Below are 25,529 nucleotides of genomic sequence, written 5' to 3'. Positions count from 1 at the left end.
ACATCTGCAAAACAGGGGGTGGTGGCGGGGTGGTCTGCTTTCAAGCACAGCTGGATTCCGAAGCTCAAGTGACATCACCAAGGGCTAGGATGGCTATGCAACCCAATTTGGGACATTTTCAGTTTTAGTCCAGAAGTATCCACACTCCAGAGAAAGCTGTCTGTCTCAGGCACAATGGGACGGTTGGTCACCCCTGCAAGAGGCCAGGCTTTCTGTCTTTCTGCCCTGCCTTCCTTGGGCTCAGCATCTTGCTCAGATCCCACAAGGCGGCCCCTCAAACATTCGTGTGTCAGCCCATGCCAGGTGTCTGCTGCTGTTAATGTCCCTTCCTTTAAAAAAAAAACAAAAACCTCTTACTCTAATTTTATTTTAAATCTTCCTATTTTTCGTGCATTTAAGTTTTCTGTTAAGCTTCCCAGCAAACCTTTTTTGGGAGGCAGTCCATCTATAAATCCTAAATCAATCATCACTCTCTTTCCTGCAGCTGTCCTGGTGGAACCAGTGTTCACGACAGATCCGGCGGGCTTCCCAATGGGATGGGACCCACTGAGCAAAGTGAATGGGATTCTGACCCATTGGTGGGGAGAACGTAGCTTCAGTCACCTGGTAGAATCAGCCAGAGCAGATGATTCACAGATCCTGTGACCCAGCTCTGCTAGTCCACTCCTAGTGGGAGACCCACCAGAGTTAAGAGCGTTCACAGCAGCATTTTCTAATTAAACAGAAACTGGAAACTACCAAATGCCCATCAACAGTAGGATGGATAAACAAATTTGCTATGGTCACACAATTCAATATTATACAGCGACGAAAATGAAACAAACTACAACTACGCACAAAAAGATGGCTGAGTCATAATGTTGAGAAAAAGAGGCCAGTGTTGTGGAACAAGTATTATACTATTTTGTTTGTATAACTTTCCAAAACTGGCAAAACCAACCTATGGAGTGAGCATTTCAGGCAATGATTACTCTGGGAGGTGGGGTGATGATGTGAAGGGCACCTCTAAGGATCATGATACTATTGCTTGATTGATTTCAGGTGCAGAGACTCACTTTTTGTTCATATTGTGAATATCCTGCATAGCTATCGTACTTCAGTAGAAAACTGAAAATAACTACATGTGCATAATCTTGATCATGTTTCCCTTGTCCAAGGCTTGTGGGGACCAGGCTGATAGTGACCCCCCATTATCCCATCTCAACTGAAATGTCACCATCACAGCCCCATGAATTCTCCATGGACCCCGTCACTGTCTCTCTGGGGGTTGCTTTCTCTGGCTGGTGGGTTGTCACTTGCTTACCTGCCTCCATTGGTTGATTGTGTTGTCTCTGTTTTGCCTCCTCGCCTGCAAGCACAGGAGAACAGGAGGCTGTCCATCTTCCTCCTGCTCTGTGCCCTGTTTCCAGAACAATGCCTGGCACAGAGGCCGAGCTGAAGCTCAAGCAGTCCTTGTAACGACTGGATGTTGAAAGAACTGGTCAGACCTCTGTCCACAGAATAGAGGTATGGAAGTGTGTGCAGTGTTTATATCCAGGGAGAGGAGAGCACAGAATTGATGGGTGGTGTTTTACCTTTTCCCATATGCATTTCTTTATTTTCAAATCTCAGCTCAGGAATAGTCACAGTTAACTAAAGGAGCATTTTGAGGATGAGTCGTAGGCAGCCAGAGAAAGGCTTAAGGAATGACATTGACGGTGAGCACCCCATAGCCAATGGTAGGGACGGGAGGTTGCAGCTGGGCAAAGGCTGGGAAGAAATGCCACCTAGATGAGTCCTCCCTGCATCCCCGGCACTCAAGGCCCTGTCTGCCTGAGGTTATGTGGGCAGGAGCTGTGGCAGGTCTCTATACACACATGACTCTCTGTGGGTGTCACAGACCAGGCATGGCATGACAGACTCTGATGATGTCATGCCTGCACATGCAGGCCTCCAGCCCACCGGACTATTTATACCCCTGGAATGTCACTGGGCCCCCGGGAAGCAAAGACCCCATCAAGGTCATAGCCGCTGCCCCGTCTCGGCCCTGAGCATCTGAGAAGCCCCACTCAGGGTTATCACCAGGCCCCTCTGAAGATAAGGAGCCTCCGCTTGGCCCCACTAATGGTATTATTTTAGGGACCACTCAGAAGGACAGGCTGGGATGGAGGCCCGGGTCATCTGTCATCCTTGCCTTCATCAACACACAGAACAAGAATGGAACAAAGACCAGTGCTTGTTTGAAGGGCTGGAGAGGCTCCGCCGAGCTGGAAAGTCATTCTCCCCAAAGACACTCGGGAATGGCATTTGCTTAGAGCAACTCTCCATCTCCTCCTGGATGGCCCCACCCCCTACCCACAGGCCAAGTGGGTTGCCAGGTGGAGTGGCAAAGCCATTGCTCCCAAACTCAGGGCTGGACAAAAAGCCTAAGATGATTTCTGCAAAAACATCCTGAAGTCAATTGGATCTGGATTCAGTTAGAAGGGTCAGAGCTCAGATATGTAGTTTCTCTGTTGGCTTTAACTATCCAAACCATTTTTATCCAGCATTTCTATAACTTCAATAAATTGGACATGTACACGCAAGCGTCAAGGACAAGGACACGGGCCTCTGAGCAAGTTGTGACAACATCTCACCCCCACCTTCAGCCCCCACTGTCCCTTACTCCCACCCCACACACAAGCACAAGCTTTTCTTGGAAATTATTTAGTCTGTTAGTCAGCTCATGGCATTAAATAATGACACGAGTTTGGAAGAAGATGAATCTGAGGTCAGAGTCATCCTTCTTAATCTCCCCCAGTCCCTTCCTTTCCCAGGGCAGGAACAGAGGAAGAAACTAGAGGGTTGGGGATGAAAATCAGAGGGCCACTTTCAATGCTCCATTAACACATACTCCTGGGTACTCCTGAGAAAACATCTCACGGTTGATCCCAAATTGTCACCAAATGCCAAAGAAGACAATCAGGTGGAGCCGACAGACAGCCCCCAATCTCTTGATCTGAGTGGCAAGGCCCCAGGGGCTAGGGTTAAAGCCCTCGCCTACCAGGAACAGAACCCAAGTCTCCTGATTCCAGGCTTATTAACAACACTAAAGACATTTATTCGCCAAACCACATCAAGGAAGCTTTGCTGTGTGTCAAGCCTTGGGTTGGGCATGGGGGACACTGCAGCAACCAAAAGACAAAGCCCCTTGTCCTCTAGAGACCAAGATGGACAACAGCCACATAAATAAGGGAAGCATTCAGTTCGTCAGGTGGCGATGAGCTTTACAGAGAGAAAGCAAGCAGGAAAAAAGACAGGGAGGGCCAGGGCAGAGACTGCAAGTCACCTGCAGGGATCAGAGGAGGCTAGCAGGCAAGTTGATTTGGGACAACGACCTGAAGGAGCTTAGGCAACAGCCTGCAGCTGTCTGGAAGAACAACTTTCATGGCTGGGTGGCAGGGGGTGGTGAGGAGTGGGCACAGCCAGTGCAAAGGCCCTGAGGCAGGAGTGCACACTTGGCATGTGGAGACTGGCAGGTGGGGTGGTGCAACTGGAGTGGAGTGTGTGAGGGGAGGGGTGGTTAGCAGGGGTTACAGGAGGCTGATGATACCTCCCAAAGATGGCCAGGCCCTAAGCCCTGGAAGCTGCAAATATATCACCTTATAGAAGGTGTGATATATGTTGGTTTGTATCAACTACATTCTCTCACAACACTTCTGATACCAAATGTATGAAGGGCTGGGGTGGTTTCTCCCCACATCAACCAGTTCTCCAAAACTCTTGCTGTTCAACCACTGTCGTGTCCAACTCTTTGTGATTGCATGGACTGCAGCACGCCAGGCTTCCCTGTCCTTCACTATCTCCCAGAGTTTGCTCAAACTCATGTCCATTGAGCCAATGATCCCATCCAACCATCTCCTCTGTTGTCTCCCTCTCCTCCTGCCCTCCATCTTTCCTAGCATCAGTCTTTTCCAATGAACTGGCTCTTCACATCAGATGACCAAAGTCTTGGAGCTTCAGTTTCAGCATCAGTCCTTCCAATGAATATTCAGGGTTGATTTCCTTTAGGATTGACTGATTTGATCTTCTTACTGTCCAATTGTCTCTCAAGTCTTCTCCAGCACCACAATTCAAAAGCATCAATTCGTCAGTGCTCAGGCTTCTTTATTGTCCAAATCTCTGGATATCAACAATTCAATTCAATTGCAACACTATCTCCCCAGAGAGAGCACAGACCCCAGAGTTTAAAGATTCAGGCACCAGTCAGAAACCCCAGGTTGTCACCTGTACTTCTGACCAACTGGCTATAAATCAGGGATTTTCACAGCCCCCTCTTTGGGTTCAATAATTTGCTGGAATAGTTTTTGCAGAGGTCCCCAATCTCCGGCCCACAGACTGGTACCTCCTGTCAGATCAGCGGCAGCATTAGATTAGAAATATAGTGCACAATAAATGTAATGTGCTTGAATCATCCTGAAACCATCACACACTTAAGTCCGTGGAAAAACTGTCTTCCATGAAGTTGGTCCCTAGTGCCAAAAAATTTTGAGACTGCTGGGTTACAGAACTCAGCAAGGTGCTTTACTTACTACTACCTGTTTGTTATAAAGGATACAGCTCAGGATCAGTCACGTGAAAGATATGCTTGGGACAAGAAGATGGCGGGGAAGGAACACACAGCCCCCAGGCCTCCTAAATTGCCACCTTCCCAGCACCTCCATGAACTCACTCACCTGGAAGCTCTCCAGCCCCTCCTACAGGTCAGGGGCGGGGCTGAGAGTTCCAACCCCCCAATCACAGGGTCCTTTCCTCTGCTCAGTCTAGCTAACTCATTTGCATAAACTCAGGTAGGGCTGAAAGGAGCCAGTTATGAAAAACCTAAACTTCCTATTCTTCCCATCACTCAGGAAATTCCAAGCCTCTTAGAAGCTGTGTGCCAGGAACCAGAGCACAAAACCCAAATATTTATCTTTTATTATGTCCCGCCTTGCAAAGGATTGAGGATGTTGAGATGGGGAGACTTCCTGGGTTGTGTGGGTGAACCCGACGTAACCACAGGGTCCCTGAAAGAGGGAAGGAGGAGGGCTGGAGAGAGTTGTAAAGAGATGCATAGATGTCCCAGACATCTTTGTTGAACAAAGACAGTGGCAGAGGATGAATCAGACACGGGGCAGTACTCCTAGGTTCTCACTCTGTCCACTGAACATGGGGCCAGCTATGGAAGCTTGGGGACCCAGAGCAACCAAGGGCAACACGGAAGCACTCAGAGCCCCGGGTGGCCACCCAGACCACATGCCCTCCCTGGGGGTAGCTGATACAGTCTTACAGCACTGGCCACTGGTGCTAGGACATGACTATGGCCACACTGCCATGCTTGTAGCCCTGAGGGAGGACCAGCCCCGGGCCTGAATTCCATGGAGTTGGGGGGGGCTTGAGATCTAGCTCCACTTGGCCACCTCCTCTGCCACCAGAGAGCCATAGCCAAGATGGGGTGGGTCGGAAGGACCCAGTGCCAGGGCAGAAGGCACTGCCCGCCTGGCCCAGGTGCACTTCGCCTCTGTCCAAACAGCTGTCATGACTCCAGAGACTTTGGAGAGCTCTGTGTTTTTCCCCTTCTATTTTTATTTCCTCAAATCTAAGACCAAGAGAGGCCGGTGCCAGAATCCTGGAGGGATGTGAGCCAGGAGGACCTGATCCACAGGCAGAGGACACCATGTCTGGAAGAGGTCACTGTGAACATCCCTGAAAAAGATGGATGGCCTCCAACCTGGGGCTCCGAGAAGGCCTGGGTCCTGGGAGACGGCAGGGGAGGTTGCACAAGGGGGAAGACCCTGCAGCTGATTAAATAAGGGAGCTAGACTTTGAGCTGGCGCTGACCCCAGGCCCCTCTGCCCAACACACACTCCCTCTGTGTAATGAGAATTCACCCCTTCTCAAATAAACACTTGTAAGAAGGCAGCCAAGGTCTTCTCCCAGGGGTGGTGATTGGGCCTATTCTCAGCTGCCTCTGTGTGTCACCTTGACCAGGTACCACTTCCATCTCCAGAGTAAGATAGAGAGGTCTAAGTGTTCACCCCACCTCTAGCCTCTGCATATGAGGAGCAGGAAGAGGCTCACCTGGGGCAGGAAAGATTAAAATGCCACTTTCTCCTGGAAGCCCTCCCGTATTGCTTTACCCAAGCCCCTGCCCCAGCCTTCCTATCATGTCCTCTCTTGCTGTCGGCACATTCTATGACCCTGTCGCCAGGCCCTTTTGCAGCTTTCAAACCTTTACCTTGCTGCCTTCATTGCTGCCTGACTCATTCTGCTCTGGCTTCCTTGCTGTTCCTCCAGTCTGGCAAGCGAGTCCTTCCTCAGGACCTTTGCACATGCCAATTCTTCAGGCAAAAAATCTACCCCATGGTGACCCCATTGCCTTTCCCTGACCACCCTTTCTGATAGCCTGGCCATCGACACCACCCTCCCTTCCCTTGCTCATCTTTTTTAGTTGCTGAGTCCTGTCTGACTCTTTGTGACCCCGTGGACTATAGCCCACCAGGCTCCTCTGTCCATAGGATTTCCCAGGCAAGAATAGTGGAGTGCTTTACCATTTCCTTCTCCAGGGGATCTTCCCAACCCAGGGATCGAACATGCATCTCCTGCATTGCAGGCGGACTCTTTACCACTGAGCCACCAGGAAGCCCCTGCTCGTTATTACTCACCACTAAATGGGAGGCATAGCAGACGCTGTCCTCAGTACTCACGGTACTGTTTGGAGCCTGCAAAAATATTTTAATATTTTTTTTAAGGAGAAGATAAAAACATGATGCAGCTTGGTTTATATTCATCTTGATACCAACACAGTCATAATAGAAAACTTGCGTTATTTTGTTTGGAGGAAAAAGCCCAGGTGGCCGTGCTGTGGGGCCAGACGCTATTGGTTTCCTGTGCCCCGGGAGGACACATGCTTCCCTAAGCAGAGGCTGTACTAAGCTCCTGTAACTCCAGTGTCCACTGCCCGGTACGCAGAGGACGCACAAGGAACTAGTGAGTGAGCGAATGAGCGAATGAAGGCTTCTGGCCAAAAAGGATGCCTGTGCTGCCCTCAGAGACACCTTTGTGCCTGCAAAGGGAACTGTGGTTTGGCCATTTTTGTTTATACTCTTCCCTCCCCGCCACCGCTGACCAGCCTTTCCCCTGTGCTGCATCGGGGTCCAGCATGCCTGGGTGAAGGCTTGTGATGGGGGTGGGGAAGCTGGGCTGGGCTCTGACAACCCCCTTCCAGTCACGGGGCAAGGAAGGAGCTGCAAGCCTCGCCCAGCAGCACTCACGGCCTCTGGGGGCACAGTGAGGACCACGGAGGCCGGCCAGGATGCCCAAATTATGCAGCAGGAAAGCAAGTCAAGGTCTCAGGAGAGGGACAGGCAGCTTCATGATGAGTGCTGAATGTTGGTCCCCTCAAAACACACATCCGCATCCTAATCCCTAGGATGTTGGAATGTGACCTGACTTGGGAGAAAGGTCGTTGAAGACGTAAGGATCTCAAGGTGAGATCATCCTGAATTATGTGGGTGAATCCTAAACCCAGAGACAAGTGTCCTTCTAAGAGACACACAGAGGAAGGAAGGACATGGAAACACAGAGAAGCCATGTGAAGACAGTGGCAGAGACTGGAGAGGTGCAGCCACAAGCCAAGGATGTCAGTAGCCACCGAAGCTGGAATAAACACAGCAGGTGCCTTCCCTGAAGCATCTGTAGGGAGCATGGCCCTGCTGACACCTGGCTGACACTTACAACCTTTCAGAATGGTGAGGACACATTTCAGAACGGTGAGGACACATTTCTATCATCTTTTGTGACAGCAGCCTTGGGAAACTGATACACTCAACTTCTCCAAAAGACATGAACAGAGGGAAGGACTCAACATGTACATGTGAGAATTTTCTGGGCAGGTGGCCCCACGACCAGTGCTAACCCTCCCAGCCTCCCAACGAGGTCCACACATTATCATCACCAGGTAAGGAAGTAGAAATCAGGTCAGGCAAGCTACACCATATAGCAGGTGGGGCTATTGGGTCCAGCCAGTGGGGGAAGCTAAAGGTTCAACATCACATTCACAGATGAAGTCCCTCAAGCCACTTGGAAGCGGGAAGGAGACCCAAAACCTGAGCTTGTGGTCCAGGAACTGAGCATGCATTCAGGGACAGATGTAGGGAACTGGGGAAGGTCATTTGGAGAATCAGGGCTGGGGGCCAGGTATCCCCACAGTTCAGGAACAGATGTAGGAGGCTCTAAGATAAACATAGGGTCAAGCCTAGGTGTTGGGTCCCAAGCCCAGCAATTATTAGCTGGTGACGTTGAGTAAACACCTTCACCTCTTTGTGCCCTCTTGGAATGGCCACTGATAACATCACGCCAAGTGGTGGTAGCCATGGTCCCTGACACAGGGGCTCATTGAGTGGAACGAGGAGATGAGGCTTCAAGGTGACAATGAGCAAGAGAGGTGGGAACCAGGAGGGAGTAAGGTGCAGGCCAAAGATGATGTCACCTGCGGCGCTTCAGCCAGACACACCAGCCTGTGGGGATCCAACTGGGAGTCTATGGGGAAAGTGAGCCAGAGAAGAGCAAAGGCTTGTCCTCTTCCCCCTGAAGTGTGGCTCGCTCGGTCCACCTTTTTTTTTAAAAATTACTTATTTATTTAATTGTGGCTGCTGAGTCTTTCTTGCTGTGCGGGCTTTCTCCAGTTGCAGCAAGTGAGGGCTACTCTCCAGTTGCAGTGCGAGGGCTTCTCATTGAGGTGGCTTCATTTGCAAAGCAGGGGCTCCAGCGTGCACGGGCTTCAGTAGTCGTGGCCTGAAGTCTCAGCAGTTGCAGTGCCTGGGCTCTAGAGCACAGGCTCAGTAGTTGTGGGGCACAGGCTTAGTTGCCCCATGGCATATGGAATCTTCTCGGACCAGGGATCAAATCGATGTCCTCGGCATGGGCAGGCGGATTCTTAACCACTGGACCATCAGGGAAGCCCTCAGTCCAGCTTCTACTTTCCTACTCTTAATAGAGACGTGGGCACACATCAATAGATAACCTACACTTTTAAATAAAACAGCAGCTGACGTTCGCACCTTCCTGAGCTAGACAACAGGGAGCAGTGAAGACTGCAGCCACAACTGCGCTTGGGCTCCAGCCAGGAGCCGCCACGCAAGAACGGGGCCTGAGAGAGGCCAGATCTCCAACTGCTCAGGAGAAGCCCGAATTTGAGATTTTTTTCACCCCAGCCTTCTGATTTTCAAAAACGTGTTGGCAACGAATTCACTTTAAAAAAATGTATAAACACCATGCACGCAGGAGGAATAAGACACGTCTGCAGGCCGCATCTGGCCCTCTGGTGTGCGGCTCTGGTCTCCAGCCTGGAAACAGAACAAAAGCTGGATCACGCATCGGGACAATGACAAGAGGGTTTGGAAACCAGGGGCTGGAACTTGTTAGGAGCGGCTGCTTCATTTGAGGCAACAGGGAAAGAGCAGGCAGCCCGGCCAGGGAATGGGCCCAGATTCTAACATCCATCAGGTGACCTCAGCGTGCACTTCAAAGCGGGAAGGGACCCGAGCGGCTGCTCCACACTGCATGGCTGCGGGCTGCTGCGTGCACAGCGGGCCCCTGGCTGCCTTCGCCAGGCCTGTTGGGGGCCATCCATGGCTCAAGCTGGGAGCCAACAGCAGCCCCCAAACCGCTGAAATAATTTGCACTGGACAATGCTGGGCTCTGGGGACTGTGCCGCTTTAAAGTTTTGGGTGTACACTCCCCCTACCCCCATTACTATTTCTTTTTCTTTCTTGTGCCTCTGTTTTATTGGGATGACTAAATCTTTCAACTATGTTAGCAGTAAACACAGCTAATTTACCCCCTGCCTCTTTGAAACAGCTGCTGACAGCTGCACTGTAATTCAATCAAGGATCTTTGTAGTCAAGCCTACCAAATTCGCATTTGTTGTTTGGTTCCATCTCTCCTGCCCGGAGCCCCGCACAGCTGTACTGAATACTGATGAGCGTCCCTTTCTCCCCCAGGCCTGGATGATAAACAGCGTGTTAATGGTGGAGGCCAAGGCAAAGACTTCTCAGCAGACCAAGAGAACTCCAATATCCAGGCGTTGAGAGAAAAAACAACACAGACATACACAGGCCCAAAACCAGAACCAAATGTCTCCTTTTATTGCAAAGTCAAAACCCTTTTTATTTTGTCTATATACAGCATTTTCTCTGAGGACTGCTCTATGCAATGGCTGAAGGTACATCGGTCTGACCATTTAATAAATAGTCTTAAATAAGAAAATAAACAGGTTGGAGGAAAGCAAGCTTGTTGTCCTGAACAAGGGATTGGAGAGGGTCTAAAATGAGTTTCAGATGGACATAAATAATTTCTTTGTTTTGTAACAGCTATTTACAGGTTTCAGTGTACAAATGATGCTAGGGGTGTACATGGTGTAAAAGCTCGCAGCAAGAGGGAATCACGCCAAATCCCCAGATCTGTCAACAGACAAAACAAAATGTAACAAAAACAGCAACTCTTCCCCATTGACAAGGCAGAGTGGAGGCTGCAGCCCAAGCTACTGAAGAAGAAAAAAGAAAATTAAAACAGGGCCCCGTTTTTCCAGGAACCAACTTAATCAACATGGAGAGACAGTTCTTCACTAGACCAGATCCGAGGGGCTGCAGGCGTCACCTGGATAACCCTGTTCTTTGTTCACAGACTGCCTGGTGGTCTCCAGGGCCCATGGTGCAGCTGGAGGCTGGGGACCTTCTGGCTAAGGTGAGGGAGGCGTGTGCCAAGGGCCACGTCAGACACAGTACCTTCCAGTCTCTCAAGAGACTGGTACCTTCCAGGACACTCTCAAGACAGCTTCCTCAGCCTTCCATTTGAGATGCATAACTGCACATCCTGCTCCCAGCAGACCTCCCACTGTGTCATCTTTCCCTTGCCTCCAGGGGCTGATTCTTTTGCAGGGTCCTCCCATAGGGGTCTGCGAATGAAACCCAGTGACTACAGAGGCCCTCGTCAGAGCCCAGACTCTAGGATGCTGCTATCAATGGCCAATAAAGGAGTCTGCTTGGGGGATGGATGACCCTCCTGCCCACCCACCCCTGTTAAGAGCTAGTGTGCTTCTTAAAATAGGGCTATGGTGGCCCTAACTTAGGATTGAGCTGCAAGTTTTGTCCTGACTGCTTTTCTCCTCTGACTGCCACCTCTCACTGACTTCCTACTGGGGGGAGAGTCGGAAAACTAATTCCAAGTGTCTGCCAGTGCTTCACACTTATCTTAATTTCTGCCACCAGGCACCCGGCTGAATGATGGAACCTATTTATCCTTCAAGGTCAACACACTCGCAACTCCAAGGAGAAATTTTCCCTCTCCTTCGCTGGCCAAATCTTGGCTTTGGGGTGAGTCTACATAAACAGTGGGCCTGGGAAAGCCTCAGAATGAAACTGGAATGGCACAGAAAGGGGGCCTCCATTCCCCCCGCCAGCCACAGCTTCTGTTTATGAAATCAGAGTAAACCAAGAAATGGGGATAAATCGTTTAGGAAAATATATCTGTACCATCCTAACCATTTTCATTCATTTGTTTTATTGTGACATTTATTACAGGGACTTCTGCGTTGGTCTTCCTCTCGCACAAACAAGAGCGTGCCCACCCCTGGCCACACCCCCTTCCTCCCGCTGCTGGTGGCCGGGCTGAAGGGTGTCGTAATTACCCCTGGGAACGAGTCGGTACACGGCTGAGACTTCACAGCCAGCGATCGGGGCCCAGCAATTTTTCTTGATATATATATTTTTTTCCTGTTAGGTTTTGCCTGCAGCAGCTTGTACGATCTTGTCCGTAGGATGCTGATGAAAAACGGATCAAAAGCCATCTGCCTCTCAAATTCCTTAACACTCCTAACAGCATTATGGTTGGGGAGAGGGAACGGGAAGGCCTCACAAAATGCAGGTGGTCTGCTGGCTCCTCGCCGAGGCAGTGGGAGGTGCTGGACGGTGAGAGACCCAGGATCCAGAAAAACGTGACCCGGAAGCGTGTGACTTCCAGGAAGAGCTAGTGGCAGCCACAAGCCCGGACAACCATGTTTCTGTATTTCTTCAGGATGACGTTGGAGCTGTCATCGAAGTAGAGCACGGAGATGGCATTGAGCTGAGTCGGAGCACAGCAAGGCTTGGGCACCGTTTCCGGGTTGATGAAGTGTACCTGGAACACACCCCGAAACGGTGGTGGTGTGAGACCTGGAGAGTCACTGCTCCCTGGCCTCCATGTTTCTGTAAGGAACAGGTACTGCTTGGACAGAATCCCCACTGGGGACACTCACTGGGCACTCCCAGTTCTAGGCACTTGATGGCTAACTAACTCAGTTCTGGGGTTATCCTGGACTTACAGATGAGAGAAGCAGAGCATACAGGGTCACACGGCATACAGCTAGGAAGACACTGGGGCTCGGGTCATTCTCCCTCACTAGGCTGTCCTCTTTGACATTCCAGGATGTTCGACAGCATCCCTGGGCTCCACTTCTAGAAGTCAAAGGCACTCCACCCCCACCCCTCAACTGTGACAACTAAAAATGTCTCTGTACGTGCATGCCAAGTCGCTTCAGTCGCCTCTGACTCTTTGCGACCCTTGGACTGTAGCCCATCAGGCTCTTCTGTCCATGGGATTCTCTAGGCATGAATACTGGAGTGGGCTGCCACGCCCTCCTCCAGGGAATCTTCCTGACCCAAGGATCAAACCTGTCTCCTGCAGCTCTTGCATTGCAGGTGGATTCTTTACCGCTGAGCCACCGAGAAAGCCAGACATTGTCAAATATCCCCTGGGAGGCAAAACTGCCCCAAGTTGAGAACCCGTGGGCCAGACAAGGGTCAGCCTGCAGGTCAAACCCTGCTCTGCCACATGTTTTTATGAATAAAGTTTTGTTGGCACACAGCCACACCCATTCAATACACAGCGTTTGTGGCTGCTTCTGCATTATAACAGCAGAAGTGAATAGTTGCAACAGAAACTTATGACTCTTAAAGTTAAAAATATTTACTATCTGGCTGTTCTCAGAAAAAGATTGCTGGCCTCTGGACCAGGCCTGTCCTGTCCAAGAAAAACAAATGCAAATCACAAGTGTAATTTAAAATGTTCTAGTAGCTACACTCTACAAAATGAAAAAAACCGGTAAAATAAATTTAAATAATATAATTTAACCCTGAATTTCAAAGCTATTATCACTTCAATATATACTTAACATAAGAAGTCATGAATGAGATATTTTACATTTTTTTATACTTCAAAAAAGTATAAAAAAGCCTATACTTTAGGCTTCAAAACTCAGTGTGTATTTTATAGTTGCAAAACATCTCAACTGTGATTGCCATATTTAAGTATTCAAGAGCCACATATAAAAGTGGGTACCATATTGGATGGTACGAGTCTAGGCTATATTAGATGATTCTGCCTCAATAAACACCCTTGAATGGCTGAGCCATGAAGTTCAAGGCTAGGAGGCAAAGACCTGAACTCTGGGAGAGGATGAACTCTCAAGCCTGCCTTACCTGTAGGAAGACCAGACGTTGTGGAGCAGGGGATGGGGGAAGCTTACGGAGGTGGATACTGACTACCAGGAACAACAGAGACTGAGGCAAGGCCAGGACAACTGCCCTTAGGCACAGTGATGTTTATCCATGATACTTTTAGGAGCCCATGAAACTGTTCTAGCTGCTTTTAAAACTAGGAGAATGGAGAAGGAAATGGCAACCCACTCCAGTATTCTTGCCTGGAGAATCCCATAGAGACTGGTAGGCTACAGTCCACTGGGCCACGAAGTCGGACACGACTGAGTGACTTCTTTAAAAAAAAAAAAATAAATAAATAAAACTAGGAGAAATAAATGCACTTCCAGGTTGAAGATCATACACAATGATTATACTTATATGCTGTTAAACATACTTTTTATGGAGGAAGTCCCAAGAAAGCAACAGGGCCCAGGGCTCCAAAACTCATGACGTGTCAGAAACCTGCTGTGGCCCCAGCTTGGAGGGGCATGAGGCCAGATCTGGTGGCCCTGCTCCAACAGCGGGCCACAAACCGGACGGCGCGCAGGCCACACTCACCAGCGTCTGCACAATGGCGTGGTTGGTGGCGTTCATGTAGGAATTCAGAGGGAAGGCACACTCCCCCTCACAGTAGTAGGCGGCATAGCCTTCGGGTGCAATGATCCAGTCCTGCCGGGAGAGATCAGAGAGCCTGATGGGACGTGGTCAGGTGAGGGGCATGGTCAGAACACCCAGAGAGTGGGAACTGCAGGGTCCCACCCTCCAGGATGAAACCCTCCTCCTGTGGGCCAGATTCCGAAGCGCCTAGAGGTCAAAGGCATAGCCCACCTCCTTCTGGGCAGCTGGGGCTCCTGCAGAGGCAGAAGAAACAGGAGGCAGCCTTTCTTGGTCCAGGGCGTTAGCACTCAGTCGCTTCAGACTCTGAGACACTATGGACTGTAGTCCGCCAGGCTCCTCTGTCCATGGGACTCTCCAGACAAGAATACTGGAGTGGGTTTCCATGCCCTCCTCCAGGGGACCTTCCCGACCTGGGGACTGAACCTGCTTCTCCTGCACTGCAGGCAGATTCTTTACCCACTGAGCCAGCTGTGAAGCCCTTATTCCGACAGTAAAAATGAGGGAAAAACCAGGGGGGCTGGGCTGAGCCCAGAATGGACACTGGCTCTTCACTGGAAGGTGGCACAGACAGAGGTGACCAGGGGTATCAGTCTTACCCTGCTGTGTGGTAGCACATGGGCGGTCTGTTAACAAAGCCTTCAGACCTCGCTTCACCCAGCACAGTGCCTGATACACTGTGCAACTCAACAAAGGATGCTCGTGGTCAGGTCAGCACAGAAATCATGCTGTAGCAATAAATACACCCCTCAGGGACTCAAGTGCACCTGGGGCTCTATTCCACACTAGAATGTGAGCAACCCCTTAGACCATGGATGTTATCCTAAGAGTGAGGACAGAATCCCAGGAGGGCTCCAAGCTGTCTGTGGGCACAAGAGCCCTGAGGGCGCATCTGGGAACACGATTCCCTGGGAAGAATCTGGACCCTCCCACGGAAGTACAAACTCTGTGAGGGGAGAACAACAAAACCAGTGGCCCTGGTGATCTCATGACAACACCCTCTCCAGGGATATTTGGGCTTCAAGAAGGTAGGCACCTTGCTATGCCCAAGGCTGCATCTTCAATGCCTAGAAAAGGGCCCAGGAGGTCATAGAAACTCATCAACAGTTGAGATACTCTTTTTTCTAGGATTCATCCCTTGCCCTTTGCCCTGATTCAGATAATGGTTCCAGAGGGGGTCAGCCATGGTCCTAAGACATGATCCCAGCCCTACAATACCTGATTGGTTCAGGAACAAGCACTTGGCCTAAGCGGGGCCAATCAGCCCCTTCCCTGGGAATTTGAATCACAGATGGGGGAAGGAGGGGCAGACAGACACCACAGAGGGTGGGGGCCCGCCCTCCAGGTGGCTGGATTCCAGCACACGGACTTGGCCATATCTGAGGGAAGCAGCCAGTGCAGGATGCCAGTGGGGTTCACGTGGAGAATGAGGTTCACAGTCCACAGTGTTTGGGTTTCTGGTTCTAGCCTGAGTCTCTAGCAGAAACCCGGTTTTTGCTCCTGGGTTTCATGAGGCATCCCTGCAGCCTCTAGTTAGGACACGAGGCTTCCCAGGTGGCTCAGTGATAAAGAATCTACCTGTCAATGCAGGAGACACAGGTTCAGTCCCTGGTCGGGAAGATCCCCTGGAGGAGAAAATGGCAACCCACTCCAGTATTCTTGCCTGGGAAATCCCATGGACAGAGGAGCCTGACGGGCTACATTCCATGGGGTTTCAAAAGAGTTGGACACGACTTACAGACTAAACAGCTAGAATCTCAAGAGATGAGAAGCACGGCTCACTTCACATAGGGGACCCAGTCCCAGTGCCATAGTGGGGAGCATGGTGGGAAGCCCATACCAGAGGCTCCCGACACCAGGGCAGATCCAGCCACCCTCCCCCTTACCTGCCAGCCCAGGTCCCGGAAGCTGACGTATAGCTCGTGCTTCTTACATGCCTGCCTCTGGTCGCTGCTGCTGTTTTCTGCAGTGATGGGGAGCAGAGGTGCAGTACCGTGGGGAGGAAGAGGAAACAGAGGTATTAACGCTTCCTCAGTCTAGGCAGTGGCGCGATCCCAAGCAAACTTTGGGAGCTGGACACAAAAGTCGTTCAAGCATCTGTAGCCTCAAAACTCATTTCTACCCCCTGCAAATGGCCTCCATAGGGGAGGTACCAAAGCCCCCATCTCTCACACAGTCTTAGTTCGCAGCTATCTCTGGATCCTCCTGTGCACACTATTTTCTCTGGTTTGGTTGCTGACGTCTGCTTGGATTCCGTGTGGGAATCCATCTCTATCTGCACCCCATCATGCCGGCTGGGACAGCCTGAATGGGGCGGGGTGGGGGGGTGTGCTGCTTCCGCTCAGCCTCATGCCTCGAGATGCTCAGCCCCATGGAGGGAGGCAGGCGGAGGCACAGACAGGGCCTGGGACAAAGCCCCCACCACCGAGAAGACATGAGAGGGCAAAAAGTCAAGTCCCATTGACCTTTCAGAAAAACACAACACTGAGGTTTCTCTGAGGAACGAAAATTATGCACTGGGGTTTTCCAGAAGTATGTAGCATTGGTAGGAATTTGGGGTTTGGAACTGAGCACTTGTAAACATGTAGGAATATCTGTTCCTCTGTCTCTCTCCTGTGTCTCTCTCTCTCTCTGTCTCCCTTTCTCTGTAACACACACACACACACACTCTGCTGCTTCTGCATAATCTTCCCTGTACCCAGAAGCAAGAGGGATTCATTTTTTTCTTAACCACAATCTATCTCTCTTCCATCTAAAACGTCCCACGGGCTTTCTTGGCTTTTTTGAATATTCCTAATTTTACACACATCTTTATATCTAGAGTTGAGAGAAGACATTTTAAAAAATGTACAAACCAGTGAGGAAATGACAATTGATTATGACAGAATGGCCTGTAAGTTTCTAGGAGGGAGGGATCCTGGCCCCTAGGAAACACTCAGAACCAGTGAGATGATCCCAATGAGGGGGGCAGGGAGCACCAGCCTTTGGGTGTCTTGGGCCCTCATTACCTTGGTGCCCAGCATGTCATTCATTCATTCATTTGTTTGTTCATTCACACAAATTGTTACAGAGCATCTATGGGTTTGCAGATACTGGTTTGGGCATTGGAGCTACAAGTGTGACTGAAGCATCGAGGGGCTTATCTTCCAGCGAGGGGGGCAGATGATAATCAAATGAGTAAACACTAATTACGTTCCATCTAGATGAGCATCGAGGAGGAACTAAGGGAGGAGAGGAGGACAGGAAGAATGTGCTGGGGGCTCTGTGCTGTGGGTGCTAACCAAGAGCCTTCAGAGGAAGTGGTGCTTGTGTAAGAACCAAAGGAAGTGAGATGGTGGGCCAGGTAGGAGATTCCAGGATAAAGATGGAGTGGGACAGAGAGGAGGGTTAGAAGTCAGCAAGAACCAGGACAGGAGTGGTGGAGGGCAGAAGGATGGGAATAAGGAGGCGGTGCCGGCGTCGGCAGTTGGCAGCGAGGAGGGGAAAGCTCTGCACTGAGCTCCACCGCTGGGGGTGGGGGAGGTTAGGGAGGGTGGAGCAGGAATGCGAGTCCTGGGCCCCTCTTCCTCACCTCAGGACCTAACCTGAGGGCTGAAGGAGCGAGAGAACACAAGCTATGAGGGTGGCAGGGCTGCTGGAGGGCCTGGTGGTCATTCATATACAAACGGCAAGGCCAAGGGACCCATCAGAGGTGAACCCAGCAACCTCCTGGACCATTCACTGTGCCACCTGGAAGGCACAGACACAGCAGAAATCCAGGAAGGCCTCCATCGCTGTGACTACGCCTGTAACCCCGGGCAGCAACCCCGCAAGCCTTCTTCCCCTCCTTCCCTGTAGATAGGAGGAAGGGAGTAGGGAGAGACGGGAGCGACCTCAGCTGTGATGCCGTGTGAAGGAGCCTGAACAAGACAAAGGTCTGAGCACTTCAGCCTGGGCCAGGGGTGTGGCAAAGAAGCTGTGTGTTGAGGACCAACATTGCTGGCTGTTTGGTGCCCTGAGTAAAGAAGAATCTGAAGGTACATGCAGGCTCACTGGGAAGAAAGTGCCGTAATTGATTAGCAATGTCTGCCATGAGCAGAGGAATGGCGAGTAAGGGCCTCAGTGCCAGTTTCCCCAGCCCTGAGAACAAGGCAATGACATTTGGCTTAATGTTGAAGCTCAAGGCCCCACAGGCCAAGGCCAAGAGCAGCTCCTGAAGCTAGTTGTGGGCATGTCAGTGTGGGCTGGGCCCTGGCTCTGCCCTCAGGGACCCCAGACACCTGGCTCCTTCAGGCTCCCCTGGAATGCGGCTGCTCTGGGAGGAAGTGGTCAGAACTCCTATTCACTCTGACCTCTTCTTAACAGAAAGACAAGGGAAAGGAAGCAGAGATGCTCAAGAAGTGGACTCCCAGCTGGCCTGCCCTCCTGCCCTGCCCCACCCACCCCCAGCTGCAGCGGGCAGGCAAGCAGGAGCTGCTTCACCCACCTCCGCAAGCCTCACCCGAGCAGCTGCCTGGACTCAGCACCCACCCCTACGGGTCATCTGGTGAAGATGCCTAATGACCAGGGAGTTGGGTCCAAATGGGGGTGGGAGAAGGAAATGGAAGGGAAGTGAGGATCCCAGCTTCTCACCCCAAACCACACAGTCTGAAGAGCAGCTGAAGGCCTTTGGGGGGCAAGGCTGGTCGGCAGAACATGTCCAGTCCCTCCAGCACACACAGGGCTCCCATGGGAGACAGGCTTCTACTTGTGTGCCCCTGCGGCAGGATTCTCAGCCCATCACAGGAGGTGTGTGTGTGCTCAGCGGCTCAGTCGTGTCCGACTCTGTGATCCCATGGACGCAAGCCCACTATGCTCCTCTGTCCATGGGAATTTTCCAGATAAGAATACTGGAATGGGTTGTCATTTCCTCCTCCAGGGGATCTTCCCGACCCAGGGATCGAACCTGTGTCTCCTGCATTGGCAGGCAGATTCCTTACCACTGCACCATCTGGGAAGCCATTATGGGCGGAGGTAAAGTACTTTCAACAGGCACGTGCAGGCAAACACACCCTCTGAGATTCTGGTTTTTTAAGACTGTGGTGGGGCCCAGGCTTTGGTATTTCTTTTTTAAATTAAACTTCCAGGCAGGATTTAAGTGAACTTCAAACAAGACCAGGAAGTAGAAATCTAGAGCAAGAAAGCAGATCCTGGCCAAGGTAGAACTGTCATGTATGGTAGTGAGGGCCCCGTCCTGGGGGCTATGTAAGTGGAGACAATGGCGGTTTGGTAAGGATGTGGTGGGGGAAGCTGGGTGTGCAATTCTAAGACTTCGAGGGCAGTCCCTCCCCTTTCATTACCTTGGTTAGACCATTACACCTGACAGATCTCTGAGACATGTGAGATTTTGCAAGGCTGACATTTGCCAGCACTTCCTGCCTGCCTGACATGGAAAAGCCTCTAACAAGTCTCCCTGCTCTGACCCTCCCCAAGCACCCCACCCTGCTCCCCACCATTCTCAGAGCAGCCAGAATGAGCTGCTTATCAACCCCACCCCACATCACAGCTTGAAACCCTGCAAAGGCCTCCAAATTTGCTTTGGATGAAATTCAAACTCACGATGCGGCTCCCAAGAGGACATTTGACTCTGCTCACTCCCCGGCCGCACCCTCCCTGTCCCAGCCACGTGGCCTGCCCTCCACCGCGTGCCAAAGCTGCCATGAAAACTCCCTCCACTTATGGGTCCCACTGTCTGGAGTGCTGGTCTCCAGCCCACCCAGCCTGACCTTGGGGGCACCAGCTTGCCCCTGAAGAAGTCTCCTCTGAACCATCCCCTAAAGGGTCCCTCGTCACCATCTCCTGGCTCCCAGGGCTGTGATCAGTGTGCCTGTGAATGACAGCCCCCTTCTGCCCACCTTGCATGAACTGTGGGCCATAGCCGGGCTTTCGCTGTTGAACCCCAACCCCCAAGAACCTGACATAGAGCATGCTTAAAGTACAAATGAAGAGATTTTGTTGCTTTTTTAATTTGGGGGATCAGATTCCACTTGAGCAAGCCTAAAAAAGAGTGGATGCACCTGCCAGAAAAGAATTCTTACAAAATCTCTGCGCACAAACTCTGGAACCACACAGACTCACTGGAGTCCATCTGGCAGGGCGCCCTGCTCTTAAAAAACATCACCAATCACAGTAACTGTATTTTTGCTTTTCCCTGGAAAGGAAAATGAACAGCAATTTCAAAATTCTGGAAATGACCTTCCAGGTAAGGCAGAAGCAGCTATTGACAATATATGTGGATCTGAGGGTGGGGGCTGCTCTGCCACACCCCCTCACCCTTCTAAACACCCCCACACTCCCTTCCACACTTCCTCCCACCAATCCCAGGCCTTTTCCAGCTCATGATGAACCCAGAGCTGGGAAGGCTCTACAAGAAAATCTTACCACCCATGTTCAGCAAGTGTTAAAGTTTGCCATGGGTTTCAAATGCATTTCACTTGAAGAAATAAAATTAAGGATACAGCAACTCCCCCTCACTTTTTGTCCCTCCCTTCCTCAGGACGATGGGATGAAGTCTTCCCTCCATGTATGTTTTCATAGTTCTCCTTCATTTATTTGTAGTTCTTGTTTTGTTTGTTAAGAAATTTCACATGATTTGGCATCCTGTGACACTCATGGTCTGCTACTTGCATTTCAAAATGAATTTATGACACAATTTACACAATGAAGATGGTGAGCTCTGGGCAGGAAGGGATTCTGTGGGTGGTGCTTCCTGCTGCATGGGTTCCAGAACCATCTGTGGAGCACATGCATGGATGTTGAGCCACCCCCGGCTGGGGTCCTGCAGGGGGCTCCCTGTGGGCTCCTTGGGGTCCGTGGAGTAAACCCCCCACCCCGGTGTACCTGCGACGTTGGCCACCCGCAGGGCTTCCTGGTTCTTGGGCGTCTTGGAGCGATTCTGGCTGCGCTGCTTGCCTCCCGTGGAGCGGGTGCTGCGGAGGTGGACTTCAGTGGCCTTGAAGAAGGCCACCATGAAGGGCTGCTTGTTCTGGGGCCCCTGCCGCCCGATCAGGCCTGCCAACTTGGGGTTGATGCTCTGCCCTATACGGGAAGCAGTCAAATGCACAGAACGGATGGTTAGTGGGAAGGGCTGAACAGATGTCATGTGAGCCGAACCTCACAATGTCTGTCCATGTAGTCGCCACTCCTTCATCACAAGCATGGCCTCAGCTCTGACTCTACACCGGGTTGTCCTAGGAAATTGGAACACAGTGGGAGTCACAGAGAGAACTCCCTGGCCTCTGGGCGTGCACACTGGTGGGGAAGGCAGGCAGGAATCATGCAGGGCAGGGAGCCCGTGGTGATGTGTGCGCGGAGACAAACGGAGCCGGGAGGGGTGTGACACAGTGTGACTCAGAGGCTCCCGACTGAAACCCCCACCTGACGCCCAAGGGAAAAGGGAGGGGGAGGTGGGCAGGCAGTGGAACCTCTGAGTCCTGGTCTGACTCCCCGTCCCTCTTCACCTGGGCCCAGCCACATCTGGAATCCACTTCACCAGCAGGAGAGATGGCCTTGGAAGCAGGACATGCTCTGGCCCTGGGCCCACCTTCCTGGGTTCACATCCGGCCTCTGCCATTCGACACCCAGATGCTCCCAGCAGACCTCTGCCCACCGGAAGTGCTCATGAGATTAGATGCCAGCTCAGGACAGTGGTCCAGGAGATCAGACAAGCAATGTGAGGGCTGAGCCCAGGGGCCCTGTCTCCATCTGAGAGGTCTGGGGAATGCAGCAGAGGCTGTGCACAAGCACCGCCCAGTGGCAAAGGATCCAAAAGAAGCCAGAACAAGAGGAAGAGGGACACCAAGAGAATTGGCAACCCTGGATACTGGGTGATAAGGTGGGTGAGGCAGTCATGGTATTCTGTACTCTGCGGATGGGTCCAGTGTAACGGGGGCTAAGAACAGGCTACCAGCTGCAGCAACAATGAAGCCATTGGTCAATACATACTTAACTCATTACTGACCAGAGACGTATTAAAATGTGTTGTTACTCCAATGTTAATTGATCGGAGACATCTCAGTATTCACTTACATAACAAATTGCCAGCCACAAGTGTCAATTTCTGCAGAAGTTCCCCCCCGGTCAATAACTACTACCATGTCCAGTGGTGATAAGTATTCCAAAGGAAGATAAAGCAAGAAGACAAAACAGCTCAGAGAGGCTGAAAACTTGCCCAAGGACAACGAGCTTGGAAGTGAGGGAGTTGAATTTGAAACCAGGGCAGGCTGCTTAACCACGATAGATATGGTCCCTGCAAGTTTGGTGAGAGGGTTGGAGGCCAGCGAAGGCGCTGGGCCCAGTCACTCTGGAATCAACTTCCCTCAGAGCTCTCCAGATGGGCCTGATGTCCACAAACCCAGACGCCCAAGGACCAGCTCAGCATCAGGGGCATTTGCGTTAGCTGTATTACAGCAAATGTTCAAAACAGCTCCCCCACCCACCACTACTTCACCTTAGTCCCTCTTAATGCCAGCTTTCCTGCATTCTTTAGCAGGGTTTCCTCGAGTTCACTCATCTATAATTTGAATGATTCTATAAAAGAAACCATTAAAGTCGAGCCCCTAGGAACTGTACACCACCCCCCTCCCCCCGGAAGGCTGTTAGGGCAAAATAAAAATGCCTCCCTGAAAACCTGATGCTGTTTCAGATCCACTAAATGCAGTCACTGCACTTCTGAGGGAGGGTGTCTGGCTCCCTTTGGCCACTGGCAGTCCAGCCAGGTCCAGGGTCCCACAGCCTCAGCTGAGAAACGGGAAGACAGAGGAAAGGGGGTCTCCAGGTGGCTGAAACCCACATCTGCTGGGATCAGCTCATGAGGAAGCTGCATGCTGGGGCCTCTATTTCCTCATCTGTGAAACAGGGGCAATGCCAATTGTCTCATCCATGCCCTCTCTCCCCCACCCCATTTCTTGCTACTCAACTCAATTTTTATTTAGGCAGCTGTGCCTTAAACTGACTCCAGCCTGACCTTAGCAGGCGGGGCCTGTATTCTAATACTCAGCAACCAACCCTCCAGCCATAGTCATTGGTTAAAGTGACCCAACTGAGCCAATGAATGGAAGTTTCCAAGTGTAGGGTTCACAGCAACCTTCTCTGTCCCCGGAGAGCATTGAGGGAGGAAGGAGAGCCCAGAAACAGCCACCATCTGGCAACCATAGGTGGACTACATCACTAAATGGGGCTGAGCTGGTGGAAGGAAGAGCAGAGAGAAAAACAGATTTCTGGTGATATCACTGAGCCACTGGATCAAACCAGTTCTGAAGCTGACCGGATTCTTGCCCCAATCACCCAAATGAATAAACCTCTTTGATTGTTTAGTCTGAGTTGCCATCAAGGGGTTTTTCTTGGCCCCCTTTTTTAGAGGCTTGGGAACTAGGGAATAGGGTAGCAAGTTATCCTGGGCCTGGCAGGCACAGGCACTCAGAGGGTGGGTATGGATTATTCCCCCTCTGTCACCAAATATGAGAAAAGATTAAGGCTTTCAACGTAAAAGCTGTGTCACCACAACAGACATTCAGCTTCAACAAAAAATGGGAGTATGGAAAACTACAGTGAAATGTCACTTCGCTCCCACTAAGATGGCTAAAATAAAGGTGGACAAAAAACAAATACTGGTGAGGATGTGGAGAGAGTAGAACCTTCATACGCTGCTCTTGGGTTTATAAAAATGTTGCAGGTGTTTTGAAAAACAGTTTGGCAGTTCCTCAAAGAGTTATACACAGAGTTCTCATACGACCCAGCAATTCCACCCCTAAGTATACACCCAAGAGAACTAAAAACATAGGTTCACAAGTGTTCACAGCAGCATTATTCATAACAGCCAGAATGTGGAAACAACCCAAATGTCCATTAGCTAGTGAATGGATAAATAAAATGTGGTGTATCCATACAAAGGAATATTATTCTCCATAAAAAAAAAAAGAAGTACGGATCCATGTTACAGCATGAATGAACTTTGAAAATGTTATGCTATGTGAAAGAAACCAGTCACAAAACATCACGTATTATATGATTTCATTCATACGAAATGTCCAGAATAGGTAAATCCATAGAAACAGAAAGTAAATTTATGGTTTCCAGGAGCCTGGGGAAGGAAGGGCATGGGGTGAGCACTAATGGACAGGAAGTCACTTCTGGGGAAGACCACTAGACAGTGCGATGACTATACAAGAAGGTGAATGTGCTAAAAACCACTAGATGGTGAATTCCATGTTATGTGTCATAAGTTAATTTTTTAAAGTACAAAAAAAAAAAAAAAGGACGAGGACTTCCCTGGTGGTCCAGTGGTAAAGAACCCACCTGCCAGTGCAGGGGAAATTGGTTTGATCCTTGGTCCGGGAATATTTCACATCCCTCAGAGCAACTAAGCCCACACCACAACTACTGAAGCCACCTCGCTCTATAGCCTGTGCTCTGCAAGAAGAAAAACCACTGCAATGAGAAGCCCTAGCACCAAAACGAACAGTAGCCCCCACTGGCCACAACCAGAAAAAGCCTGCATGCAGCAGGTCAAAAATAAATAATACATAAATTAATTCATTAATTAAAAAAAAACAGGGGTAGGAATGATCCATCCATTGAAAGCTGGGAGACAGATTTTGTTAATAAATAGTATAAGGATGCCTATCACAGTGCCTAGCACTCGTAGATTTAATGACCATTTGCTAAATGAACAAATGCCTCCCATGCCAACAGTGGATGGAGCACTCACAGTCCATCCAACCCTCTACATGGCCCTATGGAGCAGATATCATGATGTCACTTTATAAAGAGAAGAAAGGTTACACTATGAAGGCCTTGAAACAGGTTGGTGGTGGAGCCAGGATCTGAACCCTGTTCTGTTGGAGCCAAAGGTCAAGTTCTCAGCTGTGACATCAGCGTGTCCCAGAGATGCAAACACCCCAGCCTCCCTCCTGGGCTGCGCCGTGTGCTAGAGGTCAAGGTTCCCCAACACAGGGTGGAGGCTGACATGAGCTTAGAGGCCCCCTTCGCTCAGGGCCACACCTCAAAGAGCCACCCAGGGGTGGGGAAGGAGACAGCTCTCTCCCAGACTCCTCTTCACCTCCCTGGTGTTCCTTGAAACATCAACTATGTGACCCTGGTCACTGGGAAGAATGAGGAATGGACTCTGAACTGGGTCCATCCCCTGGCTTCCTCTTAGATTGTTGTTCAGTTGCTAAGTCAATGTCCGCCTCTTTGTGACCCCATGGTCTGCAGCACGCCAAGCTCCCCTGTCCTTCACTATCTTTTGGCATTTGCTAAGATTCATGTCCATTGAGTCGGTGATGCTGTCTAACCATCTCATCCTCTGTCGCCCCCTTCTTTTTTTGCTTTCAATCTTTCCCAGCATCAGGGTCTTTTCCAACGAGTCGGCTCTTCACCTCA

General features: G+C 50.7%; 1 protein-coding gene across 1 annotated transcript in view; it reads right to left on the bottom strand.

Annotated features, from left to right (window-relative positions):
- Positions 1 to 10,122: 10,122 nt before the first annotated feature.
- Positions 10,123 to 25,529, bottom strand: part of BMP7 (bone morphogenetic protein 7) — an 85,564-nt gene continuing 70,157 nt past the window's right edge. Inside the window, exons 4-7 of the mRNA XM_043884643.1 lie at positions 20,988 to 21,185; positions 16,016 to 16,092; positions 14,073 to 14,183; positions 10,123 to 12,174 (exon numbers count right to left, since the gene is read on the bottom strand). Of these exons, the coding sequence (XP_043740578.1) occupies positions 12,025 to 12,174; positions 14,073 to 14,183; positions 16,016 to 16,092; positions 20,988 to 21,185 (536 nt within the window). The 3' untranslated portion in view covers positions 10,123 to 12,024. The remainder of the gene's footprint in view (positions 12,175 to 14,072; positions 14,184 to 16,015; positions 16,093 to 20,987; positions 21,186 to 25,529) is intronic.

This window comes from Cervus elaphus, chromosome 23 (genome assembly GCF_910594005.1).
Source record: "Cervus elaphus chromosome 23, mCerEla1.1, whole genome shotgun sequence".
Taxonomy (NCBI): Eukaryota; Metazoa; Chordata; class Mammalia; order Artiodactyla; family Cervidae; genus Cervus; species Cervus elaphus.
The sequence above is the reverse complement of the archived record's forward strand: the minus strand, read 5'-3'. Positions and strand labels throughout refer to the sequence as shown.